This window comes from Cervus elaphus, chromosome 17 (genome assembly GCF_910594005.1).
Source record: "Cervus elaphus chromosome 17, mCerEla1.1, whole genome shotgun sequence".
In the NCBI taxonomy this organism is placed as follows: Eukaryota; Metazoa; Chordata; class Mammalia; order Artiodactyla; family Cervidae; genus Cervus; species Cervus elaphus.
The window spans coordinates 58,697,571-58,716,809 of record NC_057831.1 but is presented as its reverse complement, the minus strand read 5'-3'; the positions used below and the strand labels follow the sequence as shown (position 1 = coordinate 58,716,809).

The 19,239-nt window shown below is 43.7% G+C and overlaps 1 protein-coding gene across 15 annotated transcripts in view; it reads left to right on the top strand.

The window, feature by feature from the left end:
* APBB2 (amyloid beta precursor protein binding family B member 2) overlaps positions 1-19,239 on the top strand; it is a 362,842-nt gene that overhangs the window by 232,835 nt on the left and 110,768 nt on the right. For 11 of the 15 annotated variants that reach the window (XM_043871219.1, XM_043871215.1, XM_043871213.1 and 8 more), the window contains one exon: positions 17,405-17,613. In XM_043871219.1, coding sequence (XP_043727154.1) covers positions 17,405-17,613 — 209 coding nt within the window. The remainder of the gene's footprint in view (positions 1-17,404; positions 17,614-19,239) is intronic. The other 4 variants (XM_043871222.1, XM_043871214.1, XM_043871221.1 and 1 more) reach the window with 1 other exon arrangement.

The window sequence follows — 19,239 nt, the reverse complement described above, 5'->3', positions numbered from 1 at the left end:
CCAGGGTAAAAAGGCAGGGGTCTCGTGAAGGAGCCTGGAGGCCTTTAACAGGTGGCCAGTGCCCCATACAGGAGAGTGCGGGGGAAATACTGACAGTCCATGTGCAACATGTGACCACACGTGTCAGAGAGAGCGTGGGAGAGAGGGGGATTACTGAATATGTTATCTCTAAATTGTTACTAGGTCATTTTCATTTTATTTTTAAGTAATTTGTGTGTGTCGGGGGGTTGGGGGCTGTACCTTGAGGCTTGCAGGTTTAGTTCCCTGCTGAGGGGTCAAACCCCAGCTCCCTGCAGTGGACATCCAGAGTCCTAACCACTGGACCACCAGGGAAGTCCCTCATTTTGATTTTTGAAAAGCACCTCAGGGCTTCCCCGGTGGCTCAGTGGTGAAGAATCTACCTGCCAATGGAGGAGACATGAGTTTGATCCCTGATCCGGGAGGACCCCATGTGCCACAGAACAGCTAAGCCCGCGCTCCACAGCAAGAGAAGCCCGCGCTCCCCACAGCTGGAGAAAAGCCTGTGCAGTGACAGAGACCCAGCACAGCCAAAAATAAGATAAATAAATAAAAATAAAATTATTATTTAAAAAAAAGCACCTCCCAGGAGTGGGTGGTTAAATCATGTATTTGTGCAACTGTATTGATAAATTATATCATGCTTTTACAACTGTATTTTATTATTCTAAGTCATAGCTTTGGGATAAGTTCTATAGTCTACTTTCAAGGACTGGGTGTGAAATTCTGAGGAGCCTCATTAATCCTAGAAAAGTTTTAAAACGAGAGCAATGGAAGGTTGTGAGTAGTTCAAAAATGTTGGCAGTTCCAGACTTAGGATTTTAATATTTAATTTTGAACTGCGTTTATATCCTTCTAGTTTCGTAGACAGAATGCCTTAAGAACTATGGTCAGAGATTTGTAACATTGTACAGGAAACAGTGATCAAAACCATCCCAAAGAGGGGAAAAAATGCAAGAAGGCAAAGTGTTTGTCTGAGGAGGCTTTACAAATAGCTGAGAAAGAAAGAGAAGTAAAAGGCAAGGGAGAAAGGGCAATATATACCCAGCTGAATGCAGAGTTTCAGAGAATAGCAAGGAGAGATAAGAAAGCCTTCTTTAGTGAACAATGCAAAGAGGAAACAATAGAATGAGGAATTAGAGATCTCTTCTAAAAAATTGGAGATGTCGAGGGAACATTTCTTGGGCATGGATAGCAGGATAAGGACAGAAACAGTAAGGCCCTAACAGAAGCAGAAGAGATTAAGAAGAGGTGACAAGAATACACAGAAAAACTGTACAAAAATGGTCTTAATGACCCAGATAACCATGATGGTGTGATCACTCACCTAGAACCAGACATCCTAGAGTGTGAAGTCAAGTGGGCCTTAGGAAGCAGTTCTATGAACAAAGCTAGTGGAGGTGATGGAATTCCAGGTGAACTATTTCAAATCCTAAAAGATGATGCTGTTAAAGTGCTGCACTCAGTATGCCAGCAAATTTGAAAGACTCAGCAGTGGCCACAGGACTGGAAAAGGTCAGTTTTCATTCCAGCCCCAAAGAAGGGCAATAACAAAGAATGTTCAAACTACTGTACAATTTTTCTCATTTCACATACTAGCAAGGTAGTGCTCAAAATCTTTCAAGCTAGGCTTCAGCAATATGTGAACCAAGAACTTCCAGATTTACAAGCTGGGTAAGAAGAGGCAGAGGAACCAGAGATCAAATTACCAACACTTGTTGGATTATAGGGAAAACAAGGGAATTCCTAAAAAACATTTACTTCTGCTTAATTGACTACACTAAAGCCTTTGACTCTGTGGATCACAACAAACTGTGGGAAATTCTTAAAGAGACGGGAATATCAGACCACCTTGCCTGTCTCCTGAGAAAGCTGTATGTAGGTCAAGAAGCAATAGTTAGAACTGGACATGGAACAATGGACTGGTTCACAATTGAGAAAGGAGTATATCAAGGCTGCATATTGTCACCCTGCTTAGTTAACTTATATTCAGAGTACGTCATGTGAAATGCCAGCTGGATAAATCATAGGCTGAAATCAAGACTGCCAGGAGAAATATCAGTAACCTCAGATATGCAGATGATACCACTCAAATGGCAGAAAGCAAAGAGGAACTAAAGAGCCTCTTGATGAAAGTCAAAGAGGAGAGTGAAAAAGCTGGCTTGAAACGTAACATTCAGAAAACTAACATCATGGCATCCAGTCCCATCACTTCATGGCAAATAGATGAGGAAAAAGTGGAAGCGGTGATAGATTTATTTTCTTGGGCTCCAGAATCACTGTGGATGTTGACTGCAGCCATGAAATTAAAAGACACTTGTTCCTTGAAAGGAAGGTTATGACCAACCTAGAAAGCATATTAAAAAGCAGAGACATCACTTTGCCAACAAAGGTCTGTACAGTCAAAGCTCTGGTTTTTCCAGTAGTTACGTAAGGATTGTGCGAGTTAGACCATAAAGCTGAGCCCCCTCAAAATTGATGGTTTCAAATTATGGTCCTGGAGAAGACTCTTGAGAGTCCCTTGGACTGTAAGGAGATCAAACCAGTCAATCCTAAAGGAGATCAATCCTGAATATTCATTGGAGGGACTGATGCTGAAGCTCCAATACTTTGGCCACTTGATGCTGAGAGCCAACTCATTGAAAAAGATCCTGATGCAGAGAAAGATTGAGGGCAGGAGAAGGGGCTGACAGAGGATGAGATGTTTGGATGGCATCATTGACTCAATGGACATGAGTTTGAGCAAGCTCCAGAAGATGGTGAAGGACAGGGAATCCTAGCGTGCTGCAGTCCATGGGGTTTCAGAGCGTCAGACACAACTTAGCAACTCAACAACAAGTCATTTCATCAGTACCTTCTAACCTGAGACTCCAGAGAATTTTTATGGATAGACGCCCTCTTGTACCTCTGGCTTACTGGAAGCCTCTGACCACTGCCATCCACTAGAAATACAACGTGAGCCACATATGTAATATAAAATATTTTGAATAACCACATTACAAGAAGTTTTTTTTTTTTTCTTTTAATATCAGACTTTATTTTTCCAACACAACTGAAAGTTTTATTAAATAAAATTTTATTGTCTACTGTTTACACTCATGTTGCTGCTGTAAAGTACAACAACATAACACAAATTCCTAGCATGAATTACTCGTTCACCCCCCACTGAACTGCAGACACTGCTTGAGAATTTGGTGTTTGCTTTAGGAATTTAAGAAAAAAAAAAATTGGGGCATAACGCATTGCTGTTTTAGTATGTGTGTGTGTGTCCTTAATTTATTTACAGGATTTTTTCCCCCATGTGCCGTGTTTTAAAGATCTGTCCATTGGGCTGGGCGGACATTTAATGTATTGTTTCTAGCTGCTGACTGCGTGGCAGTCTGGGGTCCCCCTCTCCCCTGGTAGAACGATGGACTCCCGGGACGCTCCTCTTCCCAGCCCTGCACATAATCTCACAAGGAGCCCCTCCTCCAGTGTAAGGATGTGAGGAGGTGTATGAGCTCTGAACATAGTATTGCTGGCTCGTAGGATACATATTATTTACTTGTTTAAAAAAAAAAGATATCTTTATCTTATTGATGGATATACTTTAATTTTGTTCGGTGAAAATAGAGCATTGCAGTTGTTTGTTGAGTCAGATCCTTTTGACTGGTGTGTGTGTGAGTCACTCAGTCATGTCCCACTCTTTGCGACCCCATGGACTATAGCCCGCCAGGCTCCTCTGTCCACAGAATTCTCCAGGCAAGCATACTGGAATGGGTTGCCGTTTTCTACTCCAAATTATGGCTTTTTTTTTTCCCCTAAGTTGTCGCTAACCAATTCAGTTCTTGTAAATGTGTTTCTCAAACAGACCCAATGACCATGAAAAGAGGTCAACTTTCCCAGGGTGACCAGTTAGAATTTAGGCCAAGTGCAAGTAGCCTTTATTTGCAATAAGAAAATTAAAAATTCTTGCTTTATCAGAGTAGAATATATTTTTTAAAAAATGAGCCAATCATCAAAGCAGCAAGTGGAAGAAAAATATTATTACCCTTAAGGAAAAAAAAACCCATGGAAAATTTACACTGCAAATGTACTCTTGCTTTCAAAAGTAATTAATACTCTTTGTTTCTCCAAAGAGAACTAAACAAAACCAAACAAAAATACAATGTGTTCTTTTACTCAGCTTCTTTCTGTTCCTGGCTTCAAGGTTTGGTACTTTCCACTATAATATTTTCTTAAGGGAGGAGTAGATGCTCTTAGTTCATTCATCAGAGCGCATCTGTGACCCGGAAAGACACACAGTTTGTTTCTGCAAGGAAGGAAGCACAGCAGCTGTTTAGGGTGAAGTTCTCCACATAGTCGTCCCCTTGTCCCTGCTGATCTCTGCCTATTTGCCTGCAACAAGGATAACTTTGACATAGCATCCAATTCATTTGCTTCCAAAGAATGTTCCTCTGTACCCACTTCTGAGATCTAAGGATCACTTGTGTGTGATGAGCAGTCTTCTCTCCAAAGGCCTAAAGGTTATAGTAATTTCTTTCAGAGAGGAAGTAATGGGACGGAGTTGAGGAGGAAGATACTTATTAGAGCATCCGAGGATTCAAGAACGGATAAACCATCCTTTACAAGCAGACACTAAACTGCCAGTAGATCTAGAAAGAAGGAAATGGAGCTAACCTAGAACAGAAACTTTGTATGAACCAGAATTTTCACAAGTGAGCGGCTTAGATTTTGAGACTAGGGAAAAGAAACCTATTTCTGTAGCATAATAAATTTGGACTCCTTCCCAGACACCCTGCAAGCGAGAAACCTCTAGTGCTTTGGGAGCATTTTTCTAGTAAGAAGATAATTTTAGCATATTGCCTTGGATTTGAGACCTTGTGGGTTAACCAGTACATTTGTGGGTGAATAAAAACTAGCAAACTGTAAATCTACTTTCTTTTTGAATGTCAGTGTAAAGTAGGACTCAACTCAGGAGGCTGGCAGCCCTCCCTCACGTTCCCTCCCTCCCTTTCTTCCGTCCTCCTTTCCCTCTCTGTCTTCTGCTTTCCTATAGTTCTCATTTGTATAATTGTTATCTCAGCAGCCTCTGGGGTTTCAGAAGATAAATCCCTGTTGCTCTGTTGTGTCCAACTTTTTTCGACCCTGTGGACTGTAGCCCGCCAGGCTCCTCTGTCTGTGGGGCTTCCCAGGCAAGAATACTGGAGTGGGTTGCCATTTCTTTCTCCAAGGGATCTTTCCAACCCAGGGATCAATCCCGTGTCTCCTGCCTTGCAGGCAGATTCTTTACCCACTGAGTCATCAGGAAAGTCCTTCAGAGAATAAGATATGGAAAAAGGGAGCCACTCCCAGCTACATCCACTTACCTTCAGAAAACTTACATTGCACACCTACTGTGTGTATGACATGTTTGCCGTACATTGGTTGATTAAAAAAAAAAAAAGAGGAGCAAGCTTGATCCTGACTTTAAGGAACTTTGATCTGTTTAATTTGTGATAAACAGCATCTCTAGACACTTTTTCTAAACTTTTTACTGCTGAGGACCCACAACTTAAACACCAAACAGTTCCACATCCTAATCTCTAAAGAAGCCCTTCTAAACTAACTGTGAGCACTAATTTATTGTTTGAGGTTTCTAAGAATAATTTTTCTGTTTGCTTGTCCTTTCCTGGAATTTTGGCCCAAATATCTAATATTGTCTTATGCTACATTCTATTTTGAGAAAAGTAAAAAAAAAAACGACGACACTCTGTACACGTGCATCTCTGGCAGATGGGATCCACAAATACCCCTGCCTCTTTTCTGCCAGTAGCCTCAGCATCTCTGAGAAACTCGGGGCTCTGTGTACCACACTTTCATTTGCTGGAAAAGAAAAACCAAGCTATTGCACAGGTGTGCTTCAGCTAATTGGTTTTGTCATTTTGTTTTTCCCTGAAGAATCTTTGCTTTTCTCTCCTGACCTAGAATTGAAAGAAGTAGGGGAGGAGGATGGTACAAGTCAGAGAATCAGAAGCCTTGAATCAGATGGACGGCTGAATGTTGCTTGTGGTTGGTTGAATCCTGATAGACACTTGTTTTGAGGTTTGTGATAAATTAGACCCAACATAGAGTCTGCATTTGGTATTTTTACAAGAGTTGGAGATGCGGTTAAGATGCTTGCTTGCACTGGTGGTGGTGAAGATGAATGAATGATAACCAATGAAGTTATATTCCAGCAGTACACGGTTTTGGGAAATGTTGAAGAAGTTGGGACTCAGGAGCCTGGGTTTCTGAACTCAACTTTATAATTTATATGCCTGTAAGTTTGGTATTGAATATGGGGTTGCAAAGCTAATCCTTGGTACTAATTTCTTTCCTAGGTACCAGGTCTGGAATTCACTTGCCTGCCATTAGATGGATGAATTAGGATCAACTTCAGCTGTTAGTAATGTAAAACTCTAGAATATCAGGGGCTTATTTACAATAGAAATGTATTTCCCTTTCACATAGAAGCCTGGTAGTAGCAGTTCACTGATGCAGTGGCTCTGTTCCACACAAAGACCTCAGGAGCCCAAGTTCCTTGGCCTTCCCATTCCAGCATCCCTAGGGGGTAACCAGTGTACTGATGGTCCAAGAAGGCTTGTCTGTTCCAGACAGCAAGAAAAAATGTGCCTGCAAGCTATTTTATGAAGAAGGTTCTTAAAAGCTGCTATACAGTCCTTGAACTTACCTCCCAATATTAGAATGTAACCTGCATAGCCATACCTAGCTATGCTTGGGAGGCTGGGAAATGTATTCTGAATGGCCAAGTGTCTGATAAGAAGGAAAACACTCAGAAGTGATGAACAGTTTGCAGTGTCTGCTACCTTATTTGAGAGACCCAGACACAAGGCTTCTCATGGACAAAAGGAAGATACAGAAGAGTTTGCCCACTTTATTATTTTAAAAAGTTTACACGTGATTACCTATTGTATACTGTGATTATAATTTATAACAAGATTAGAAAATAAAACCACCTAGATGCAATGTGAAGCCATATCATTTACTGCTTTTCTTCTTCCAGTGCTGTTTACCATATGCTAAGTTCCTTTTAGATTTGATGCTTAAGGAAAAGTTTCCTTTTTGGTAAACTTCTATTAGATAACTAAAACTTTGTAAATTTTAGGGGCATGAAATTAAATTTCTTCTCAACTTCATGGCTCTTATTTTCTCATGTTATTTTACTGTTTCAAATATATTTATATCTTTTATATAAGCTTCTTCAAATTCTCTTTTAACTTAGATGGAGAACAAATACCTCAGAGGAGTAATAAAAGAACAGCTTTTACCCTGATCCTTTACGATGTGTATTTTAGAAGTTAATCTCCAAAAAACTTTTCCCTCTTAACTCCCCCACCCAATCTATTGCCTAAAAATCCTGTTTTACATTTTACATCAAATATTAAAGCTTGTCCACTAACAACTCAGGCATACTGAACAAATTACTTCAGTTATGCTGATTTTTTTAAGGACACAACCTTTAAAAATACACATAACAAATAGAATGGTTCGCAAACAAAAAAATGCACTGAGATTTCTCCACTGTCAATGACAACCAGGTTCTCCGCCTCTGCTAAAATCTGTTTGTTCACCTGTAAAATGGGAATAGCATGTCTCCTGTCTCCTTCTCAGATGGTGTGGGATCAAATGAGATTGGATTAGTTACAGGACTTTGAAAATTCTGTAGGGTTCTAGACGTGCTTGCTTTTGTTTTTATATCAGAAATAAAATATACACATTTTAATCTATGGGGGTATAGTTCTGTGTACTCCCACACAATAGATTTTGATTTTAGAAGAGATGGCATCCACTTCAGCGTGCTTTACCAAAAAACAATTAATCGAGGCTGCGTGGGGTCACTTCATTGCTGAACGCAGGCTTTGTGTGGTTGTGGCGAGCAGGGCCTGCCCTCAGTTTGCAGGGTGATGACGTCTCATCGCAGCGGCTTCTGTTGCAGAGCACAGGCTCTTGGGTGCATGGGCTTCGGTGGTTGTGGGACAAGGGCTCAGGTGCTCCATGGCTTGTGGGATCTTCCCAGACCAGAGATCAAACCCATGGACCCTGTTTTGGCAGGGAGATTCTTTTTTAATTAATTGATTGATTTTAATTGGAAGCTAATCACTTTATACCATGGTGGTGGCTTTTGCCATGCATTGACCTGAATGAGCCACGGGTGTGCATGGGTCCCCCATCCCGAGCCCATCCCATCACTCTGGGTTGTCCCAGTGCGCCGGCTTTGAGTGCCCTGTTTGATGCCTCGAGCTTGGGACTGGTCATCTGTCCCACATATGGTAATATAAATGTTTCAGTGCCATTCTCTCAGATCATCCCACCCTCGCCGTCTCCCACACAGTCCAAAAGTCTCTTCTTTACATCTGTGTCTCTCTTGCTGGCAGGCAGATTCTTAACCACTGACCACCAGGGAAATCCTCGGTTTGCCTTTTTAATCTGCTCACAAAAGACCAGATGATAGTTTGTTGTCAAATATAGTTTGTTGTCAATTTCGTAGCTTCTCCCTAATCATCTTTCGTCCTAATACTTAATGTAGATGAGGAGTCAAGTCCTTGCATGCCGCCATTTAGAGTAACAGTGACCTTGAAGTTGGTCTTGGCAGCTCTGGAATAGCTTCCACCTTGTCATCAGTGCTCTTGTCGTCAGCCTCAAGAGGACCACAGCTCTAAGGGAAGAGTGTATTGAAGACCCTGCCAGAACAGTGGAGGGCTGGAAAATGGGCTTCATTTAATACACTTTCAGACCTGTCTGCCTTGAAAGAGTCTGGTGCTGGTAGTCATTGCGTCTGACTGATTGAATGGAAGCCAAACAAAGGTTGCTGCCCGAGGTAGATGTTTGTCTTCTCCTCTCCAGCTGCTCACTGTGAAATAATAATCAAATGAGGAAGGTGTGTGGTTGGATTGACTGCTGGCATGGCAGCTGGACACGTTCTCTGAATGTTGTTGCTTAATCATTTGGTCAGAGATATCCCTGTTACACTGTGTCCAGGCACTAAATGCCCAAACTTGCAAAGGATGTTAGGGCTGACTTGTTGATCAGCCTGCCAACCTGAATAGTCCCACCTGCTGTTGAGCAGGGGGCACTGCTGCCCTTCAGTGTACAAGTGGTCAGACAGCTGGGGGGAAAGTGATAAACCTGCCTGGCGGTTTTCTGTATGCTGCAGCCTTTACTTTTAAAATCACCCAACAAGTTGCTGGTTCAAGAGCACCCCACCTGTATACATTGTTCATTTTGTGTTGTGATTAAACTTTTGAATTTTGGAGGTTGCGTTGGTTTCATCACAGGTGTTTCCCAGTGCTTCTTAGAAAAACAAAATTGAGGTTATCACAGTGGTCTGTAGCTCTCTTAAAATATAACTCTCCATTCAAGTTTTAATGCTTTATTTTTAATTTTTTGGAGAGGGCTGGGGAGTCTAAGCCTGTGGCTTCTCAGTAGCTACTGTAAATTATGCTACTTTGTACTTTGTGCACACGGTTAAAGGAAGTACTGTTCCTAGGTTATATTTCATATCTTAAAATTTTAATATCCCTTTTTATAATTTGTAAGAAAATGCACATTTTATTGTGTAAGTGTGTCGAATGAGATCTTCTTATGATATATTAAATATTCTGCAGCCAGGTCATATGATTAACTTCAATCATATGTATTGTATAGGTGTGAATGGATGAATTCATATTTACAAATACCAATTTTCCCTCTGGATAATTTTTAGTGGCTTACATCTCATGCCCTTTAGTCTTTAAATTTGTCTTTGCAGAGTCCCCTGACTCTCTTGATTTTGGTTAACAGTCAGTGAACAGGGAGGCATAATTTCCCTTTTATTTTCCACCATCATCAGATCAGTTCCTTTTGCATACTTTCTTGAGGAGCTGAGGCAGAGCAGTCTCTAAAGAAGGGTGCCTGAAATAATACTTAGACTTCATAAGCTATTTTGTTCTCATTTCATTTCTTCTTCTTTAACGGCCTAGCTGCATGAGATAAAGCAGCCACATGCTGTTTTAAAGAGATGCCACAAACTCAAGCCAGCGTGTCCTCATGTGATGCTTTGTTTCTGAATGGACACGTGAGTGGCCAACGTCCTCATCTGCTTTTCTTGATCTAAATAAAACCTACCTTTTTAGTAAAAAAACACAACTTGGTGGATGCAGACTCTTGGGAATCTTAGTTTTTCAGGGAAATGCACTGTGGTTGATGCCATTTCGAAATGTGTTTTTTCCAGCGTCTTTTCCCCCAAAGCCACATTTGAGTGAAGTAATTAATAGTGACGAGTAGCCGAGACTTCCTGAGTGGTTGTTACGTGCCTGGCTTCGTGCTGCGCGCTGTGTTCCGCGTCAGCTGCGTGGTGCAGAAGCTGCCATCAGCTCTGTCATAGTAAGCAGACAGGCCATTCGAAATTAAGCCATTTGTCTGAGCTGACACGGCTAGCCAGCGTTGGAGCTGAGATTCAAGGCTGTTGACTGACTCCAGAGCTCCTGTCTGTAATAGTCATATAGCCTTGAAGCAAATTTAGTTGAGTAAGCCTAGCAAAGACTTATGTCCCCAGTGAGTTTAAATTAAGAAATATTGTGTTGACCTTATGCCAAAATACTTGATAAAAATACACAAAGTATGTAGTATTACAAGGCCCAAATTTAAGAACTGTTTAAATTGTGAGTTCTTGGAACATTTACCCAAGAATCTTTAACAGGAAAATCCTCAGTTACAAAGAACTCCCTATTTCAAAAACATTAAAAATCTTAACTTTTTTAAAAGAAAATACAGGAGAAAGTTAGAAAATCAACACTCTCAAAACTGTTAGTTTTATTAGAGCTGTCAGAAGACTGCAGCCACGGGAAAGCTCAATGGAGTAAAATGTATAATTTTTCTGAGGCTGTGATAGACACTTCAGAGGCCTAGATAGACCCTGCAAATAAATACAAGAAAGAGCAGAGGCACTTAAACTACTTGGGGCAAGCTTTCCTCCCCTCTGTCTGGCAGCCCAGCAGATCAGAATTCTGAGAACTCACGGGTTTGGGGCATTTGGGGCTCATCCCCTTGTCTCCATAGTCATCATTTTTGCCAGTTCCTTTGATTTAGGACAGTTTCACACCGTGTTCTAAGCAGCCTCTGGATGCTGCCTGGAGCTCTCAGCAAACCTATAATAAATGACCCTGACCTGGAGTCCTGGCTCTGTGCTCTTGTTGCCAGAAGTCAGTGATGAAGCTGGAGGGGATGAAGAGCCTTCTTACTGTTTCCTGACAACAAAGTTCTAGGTCCAGAGAAAATAAAGGGGCTAAGTAGTGAGTTAGAGAAGAAGGGAGAGAGAGAGGCAATGGAAGCAGGCTGCCGGTGAGCAGAGAAACGATTTTAACGCTGAATTTACATACAGCAGTTTGGGCCTAGGCGCTTGGCTCCTTTGGGAATAACATTGCTCAGAAAGAGTAGCCAGCAGCAGCTGCAGCTGAGACTTCGGAAGAGAGAGGTTTTTCTTCTCCAAGAATGGGAGCATTGTGCAGATTGCTCCTCTGATTTCGAAAACACAGACAACAAAGAACTTCACGAGTTTTCCTTTGCATAGAGGTTGAATTCTTAGCTCTTACGGAGTTAAGTCTTATTCTGGACCACTCATCTCTCACTCACGTGACCTTCTGTTGTAATGACATGACAGCCTCTTTCCTGCCATGGGGACTTTGCACTTGAGGTTCCCTCTTCCAGGAATGCTGTTCCCTAGTCTCTTCCCAAGGCCAGCCCCTTCTGTTTGGGGGTGACATTGTTCTTTCTTCAGACTATCCTACCAAATAGCCCATCACCAGACACAACTGACCCCATTATCCCTAAATTGCCTCTTTTATTCATTGCTGTATTCTCAGCTTCTAGAATCGTGCTTGGTATGTAGTAGAGTCCTTCTGTGCAAGAGAATGCGTAAGTGGGTGAATGATGAAGTATAATTCACATTTTCTGTTTTCTGAAGCCAGCGGTCAGATGGGATTTGGTAGATAAGAATGACTACCTTTTGTTTTCCCAGACCAGTTGTTCTTAAAAAGTCTGGTTCCCAAAGCCAACAGCGTGAAATCCGTAGCGCCTGGGAACTATTGGAGATGCAGATTCCCAGGCCCCACCTCAGAGCGACTGAGTCGGAAGCTTGGGGGTGGGGGGTAGAGGGTGGGAGGATGGCACCCAGCGATCTGTGTTCTAGCAGGTTCTCCGGGTGACTGATGCTTGAGAACCCGGGTCTCGGATGCAGGGTCTGGCTCGGTCTATCTGATGACCTCTGTGGCCCCAGCCCTGGAGCAATGCCTGGCGCAGAGTAAGCAGGAAATGTTTGTGGAAGGAGTTCATCTGTCTCCTCTTTGTTCACAAGGTCCTCACCCCCTGCCTCGCACACCGAGGCGCTGGGCACACAGCAGCTGCCGAGGAAGGGGGTGAGGGCCGCTCGGAGGACCAGAGGGAGGCTTTTGTGCTCTGCGCTGCAGACATTACCAAATTTAGAATCCCGGCTCACCCATGCCTCCTTCCTGTGGCCTCCGGAGCAGAAAGGGAAATTTCCAGCTGCTGCTAGATGCTCATTTGTTTCCATTTGACCCTTCGGTACCCGCTAGTGAGCCCAAGGGAGAGGGTGAGGAGAGGCTGGCTTGCCTCACTCACAGACCCAACTGCGGAGGAGAGCCCAGTCGCAGGGGTGGAGCCAGCCCAGCGCACTGGCGCCCAAAGGCGGCTGGAGGGGCGGCTCCTTGCCGCTCACAGACAGGCCCCTTGTTCCCAGGCCAAGTATGGCTCTTGGCCCAAGAGATGCCCAGCACAAGAGGGACTTTCTTGGGGCTCTCAGCCTTGCTATTTTTACACTCTGGTTTGCAGGCCCTGCTTCTGGGACAGAACCACACACAACGAAGTGGGCCACTTGGAAAGGATGCCTGTACCTTTCCACTCCTACCACTGAACCTCTTCTCCTTGAAGGCACCTTCAGTAAGAGGCAGGGATGCGGTGATGACAGGACAGAAGACCATAAAGCTTCTTAGGTGTGAGATCCTGTAGGGAAGGGCGGGGGGGAAACAAGTGGGATCTCAGCCTCCGCTGTGTGTCTGGGGGTGGAAGTTGAAGCTCAGGCTTCTAACGGGAGAGGCTGCAGATCCACAGACCAGCTGAGGTGGCCTCAGTTTACTGGATGCAGATTTAATGAGGGAGGTGAAGGAGGGAGGCCCCTACGCAGAGCCTACAGTGGAAGTGTCCTGGCACTGATGTACCCAGGCTCCAGGCTGGACCTTGGCGTGGTCAGTTACCAGCTCCATAACCCTGGTCAGGTCAGCAGGCCTCAGACTCGAAGCCATTGTGCTCTTTCTTTTGTCCCCATCCCCATATACTCACGTTCTAAATTCCCCCAAGCTGACTATAACTGATCTTACTCAGGTCTCTGAAAAAACAGCATCCATTTCTACATTGGGACCTAGTTGACCCCCTTGGGTTTAAACCAAGCTGCTGTCCTCTGTGGCCTTAGACATGGGGTAACGGTGGTGTATCCTCCATAGGCCGCAGCGGACACGCCGTGAACTCCTGCAGTGGAGGGGCTGGGTGGTCAGCCCACAGTCCGCATCCGCGCCTGCGGCTTCTTACTCCTGTTAACAGGGCTGTCATTACCAGCCCCTGAGAACTTCATGGCAGCATTAAGAGAACTGGGGTTTAAACCGCAAAGCCTGACTTCCTATCTTGGCTGCACTGTCCTTGCCTTCTGGCGGGGTTGATGTGAGCATTAACTGATCCCTGTTTTTTCAAGGAAAATCATACATACAAGACCATTATTTAAAACAGGTAAAAATGGTGCTGCTATGGTCAAAAGGGGCTTCCCAGGTGGCACTCTCAGTAAAGAACCTGCCCGCCGATGCAGGGGATGTAAGAGACGCAGGTTCAGTCCTTGGGTCGGGAAGATCCCCTGGAGAAGGGAATGGCAACCCACTCCAGTATCCTTGCCTGGAGAATCCCATGGACAGAGGAGCCTGCTGGGCTACAGTCCGTGGGGTCACAGAGTCGGACAGGACTGAAACGACTTAGTGTGCACGGTCAGAAGACTCTGGACAGGCCTGGAGTTCCACCTGCCAGCAACCCTGTCCTTCCTCCTAATCTAATAACATTTGGAAACCACCGACCTATTGAATAAGGTCCAGGGTACTTATCTAAATGTGCATATAGTTCTATATCGGAGAACTAAGCAAATCGGGGCTTTGAAGATTAAACAAAATGAAGGGTAGTGGCACTGACGTGCCTCAGAAGGCATGTTTCTTACGATCCCTTTGGAACCTATCAATGAAAAAAGAAACACAATCTCAACTCCAGCTCAGAACTCTTCCCAGTTTATCACATCTTATTTCTTTTTGTCCACAAGAACATTCACATACACCATCAAAGGAAGTATACGTTGCTCTTAATGAGAAGCTCATTTTCCGGAGTTGCACAGTTGCTCAACTGTGAAGTTGCTCAGTTTTATGAGATTGCACAGAACTGATTTCTTCAGGATTCCTCTCTTGCCAAGTTCAATTCCCATCATTTGGGACTTCATTCATTTATTTCTCCCTCCTCCTCTCTTCATTCTTCTTTCCTATCTTCCTTTCTTCTGTCTACCCCATCTGTCTATCCATCCATCTGCCATCTCTCCACCATTCATCCGGCTCGTTGTTATTGAACACCTACTATGCTAGGTGTTGGGAATAGGATGGTGAACCTGACAGGGATGCTGTCTGCCTGCCCTCATGGGACTTACATTCCTTACAACCAGTATAGAGTGATGTGGAAGGGATTCTCTAAATGGCTCTGAGCTGCTAATTGCTAATTGTATTGTAAACGTTCCCACCTCACTTCCTCCATCATCATCTCATCATCAATTTTTAGCAATGAAATAACCCCCTTCTAATTTTTATTCACCTGATGCAAAGAGCTGACTCATTTGAAAAGACCCTGATCCTGGGAAAGATTGAGGGCAGGAGGAGAAGGGGACGACAGAGGATGAGATGGTTGGATGGCATCAGTGACTCAATGGACCTGGGTTTGGGTGGACTCCAGGAGTTGGTGATGGACAGGGAGGCCTGGCGTGCTGCGGTCCATGGGGTCACAGAGTCGGACACGACTGAGCAACTGAACTGAATTTTTATTCCAACAAAATGTCAGCAGAAACTCAGCATTTAAACCAAATATAAGTGACTGGGTCTGATTGAAGACCGAACAACCCAATTCCTGCCCTGTAGCCCCAGGCCCCTTTCCATCACCTCAGACAGCCAAACTAGAAGGCTGCCGACCTTGGTATCTCCCGCTGGTCTGACGTGGTATCGTGTTCTCATAGCTCATGTGGCAGGTAGCTGTTCTTCATGGGTGCTAGTGTCCCAGCTGTACAGACAACCAGGACATGTGTAAATTCAGGCCCTCGGACCTTAAAAACCACAGAAATGCTTACTGGCGTCCTCCTTTTGTTCTTTTGTTAGTTACCATCTTGAGCTTGTTGTCTGTGAGCTGCTGGAATTCGAGAAGGGGACACCTTTGGTAGGGTTTTCTCCAACTGACTCCCAAGACCTGTGTATTTTTTCCCCATCCTAGTTGAAATACTGACGATAAAACAACAGCAGAAACAACCCTCACACCCCCTAATAAGGAGACAAGACAGAGGAGTGTATGCACATATTTGTTTCAAGTTGTTTGTGAAAGATGTGGGTAACTTGAAATTATTTAATCATGCTTAATTTCCTGTAGGGGGAGGGGAAGTTTCCATCATAATTTGAGAAAAGCAGCAGTCTTGCCTCTGACAGATTTAAATGAGAAAAGCAAATGCTGGGTTGCCAAACACCCTCATGAATGCACATCTGTGTCGTCGTCTTAATCAGCTTCTTTGTCTGGCTTCTTTTTCTCATCTTGCGATGGTAGCAGTCTCAGTGACCTGATGTGGTGACATTCGCACAGGGCAAGGCCAGCCTACTTTCTTTGAGTTCGTGTACTGGCTCCAGACTCTTATGAATGACACATCGGAAAGGGCTTCTCCTTAGAATAAAGTGATCCCCAAATGTAGAGTGCAAATTGATTATGTTTTCCTACCTATGTATATTCATCCAGCTGCTTGCAATTTCTCCATCGTGCCTCTCTCTATGGATTTCTTACTGTGCTTCCTGTTCTCTCCTCTCTTCTCTAGCACTTTAGCCCATTTTATGAGAAAGCCCAAAATGAGATATTTAAAAGCAAATAATTATCCAGTAAACTAATAAAATATTGATATGGTCCAGAGATGGCAGAAATTGCCCAGTAAATATATTTTATTTGTCCCACCCTGTCCCCCCCCACCCCGACCCTGCACACACACACAGTGCCTAAAGAATTATTTTTTTAATGTAAAGGCCTTTGGACTTGTACATGCTTACTGGTTTGCCACATAGCTCAGTTGGTAAAGAATCCTCCTGCAATGTAGGAGACCCCAGTTCGATTCCTGGGTTGGGAAGGTCCACTGGACAAGGAATAGGCGACCCACTCCAGTATTCTTGGGCTTCTCTTGTGGCTCAGCTGGTAAAGAATCTGCCTGCAATGTGGGAGACCTGGATTCAATCCCTGGGTTGGGAAGATCCCCTGGAGAAGGGAAAGGCTATCCATTCCAGTATTCTGGCCTGAAGAATTCTGTGGGCTGTATAGTGCGTGGGGCTGCAAAGAGTTGGACACGACTGAGTGACTTTCACCGGTTTGCCACAGTCCCCGCCATTCTCTATTGTGTTCCACACTACGCTCCTTCCTGTATTTACATTACTGGTCTGTTTTTTAGAGTTCCTTTTTGAATTCCGAGGCTGTTTCAGTCTGTCTGCTCTGGGAATCTTCTGTGTACAGTTTGGAATTCCAGAGTGTTACAAAGACATGGCTGCTTTTAGATGTTTTACCATCAAATGGGAGGAGTTGTTAAAGCAAAGATAACAAGTGCAGTACTCATAAATCCAGCAACTCATCCAGAAAGCAAAGAAAATTAGAATTGTACTCATTGCTGAGGGTGTGATCCCAAACAGTAAATCTTACTAATTTACAAAGGGGTTCAGTAGATTTTGTTTGTAATCTTGCAAATTTTGTTTGAGTAGTTGATTCTGACTAATGGAGCTTTAGCCTGTTCATAGGGTCCTTGGAACTATAAAATGACGATAATGGGCCCTTTTATATCCATGTTATCAAGTGTCAACCGTCCAGTTCTCTCTTCCTTTCTGTATTCTCCTTCTTACCATCCTTGGTGTTTGTGAGATGGCTTTAGTTCTCATTTGGGCCATGGACACATCTGCCTGCGGAATTCTTCTCACTGTTGGAACTAAGACCAGGAGACTGTAGTTGTTTCTTCTTTTAATAAAACCAACTCTCTCTCTCTCTCTCTTTCTCTCTGTTCTCTTCCATTTTCTAGCAGATATATGGAGTGACCACTCCTTTCAGACTGATCCAGATTTGCCACCTGGCTGGAAGAGAGTCAGTGACATCGCTGGGACCTATTACTGGCACATACCAACAGGGACGACTCAGTGGGAACGCCCTGTCTCCATCCCAGCAGATCTTCAGGGTTCAAGGAAAGGGTCCCTTAGTTCTGTAACGTCATCTCCCACCCCAGAGAACGAGGTAAAATGGAGTGTCTTTTTAATCCTTAGTAGAGTGGATGTAACTTGTGATTTCTCTTTAGACTCATTGCTTCTGCCCCAACAGGTCATCAAGGTAAGCATTCCGATTTTTATGCATGTTGCATTTGAAACCTCTGAAATGCTTCCTCTTCGTGAATAGTGTTAATATCATCTTTCAGGGATCTTTTTATTTTCTAATGGCTTTTGGTCTCTTTAAATACCATTCCAGGTACAGAAAGTAAGAGAGGCTGATTAATGAGAAGTGGTTAAGATTCCCTGGGGCGCACTGAGGCAGTACTTGACTCTGTAGGTACCACTTCACACTGCTGGTTCCATAAAATATTTACAGAAGGAAGAGCGTCTCTTGGCCTGACGTGTTATAATTACCGCACATCTTATTAATATCCATGGGCTCATTTGATTGCACGGAGAGAATGTCTGCAGGAATAACCCTTGAGAACCCTTAAATGCTTAATTCCTAATAAAAAAAGAGGATTCTGTTTATTTAGCAGAAGTGACATTATTTTAGACATAATTAGCAGCAGAAATTTGTTCTATCCCTGAGGAAGAAATCTGATGTTTAAACAAAGAATTGAGGCATTAAAAAAAATTCCATCATGATAGTTGTTAATATGGAAACTCCTGCAGTGAACCTTTGTAAATCCTGATAACAAAATATTCAAGAGAATTACAGTGGGAAAAGGTCACAGTTAAGTAATGGCTTTTTTTTTTCCTTTTTTTTTTTTTTTGAGAAAAGAGATTTGATTCCTGGTACACAGGCACTTCTGCCTTTTCCCTGACCACAGTCTTATTTTGTTCTTTAAACAACTTATTTTCTTTTACTTTGAGGACATGGAAGGAATTTGAACTGTATCTCTTACCCGAAAGCCTCTCTACGTATTTGCTGCTATTATTACCCTTCCTGTCTTTAAAAGTAAACAACATCTTCCATTATTTACTTGCTCTTCTCTAGGAGGCAGGAAGACCTACATTCCAACCACATTCTTGCTGTTGCTGGGCTTCAGCATCTCACTCACTCCACCTGGGCCTCACACTCTCCATCTTTCAAGTGCCGGTTAGGGCGAGCTACAACCCCCTGTTGATAGACTGGGGCTTCGGTTTGTTGGTACGGGGCCCTGATGGTCAGACACCCGCTTCAGTTACACTGAACCACTTAGGATTTCATTGCTTATCACTGAGCAATGTTGATCATTTTTTTTATTAGCATAATATTCCTCCTCCCAGAGCAAATCCCATTCAGTCTTTTATTCACCTTGTGTGAGGTGTGCAGGGAGGTGGAGATGAACCAACTTCAGCCTACCAGGAAGTGGAGTCCTCCTCCATGCCAGCCCAGGTGCCTCTTGGCATTTCTCCCTGGACCTCAGAGCGGCTCCCAGGAGCCGAGTGGACCCGGACACCCCTGGGCCCTCAGTGAGATGCAGAGGTCCTCTCTCATCTTCCCCTGCACTGCTTGGCATCTCTGTTAGAGACTCTCCTATTGCACCCCTTTACCATCCTCACCTCCAGGGAGAGCCCTGCAGGCTGAGAATGCCAGGGTGGGAAGGGGGCATCTGGCACCAGTGTCCGTCCATCACAGACAGGGAAGCCAAGGCAGAGAGGCCAGTGA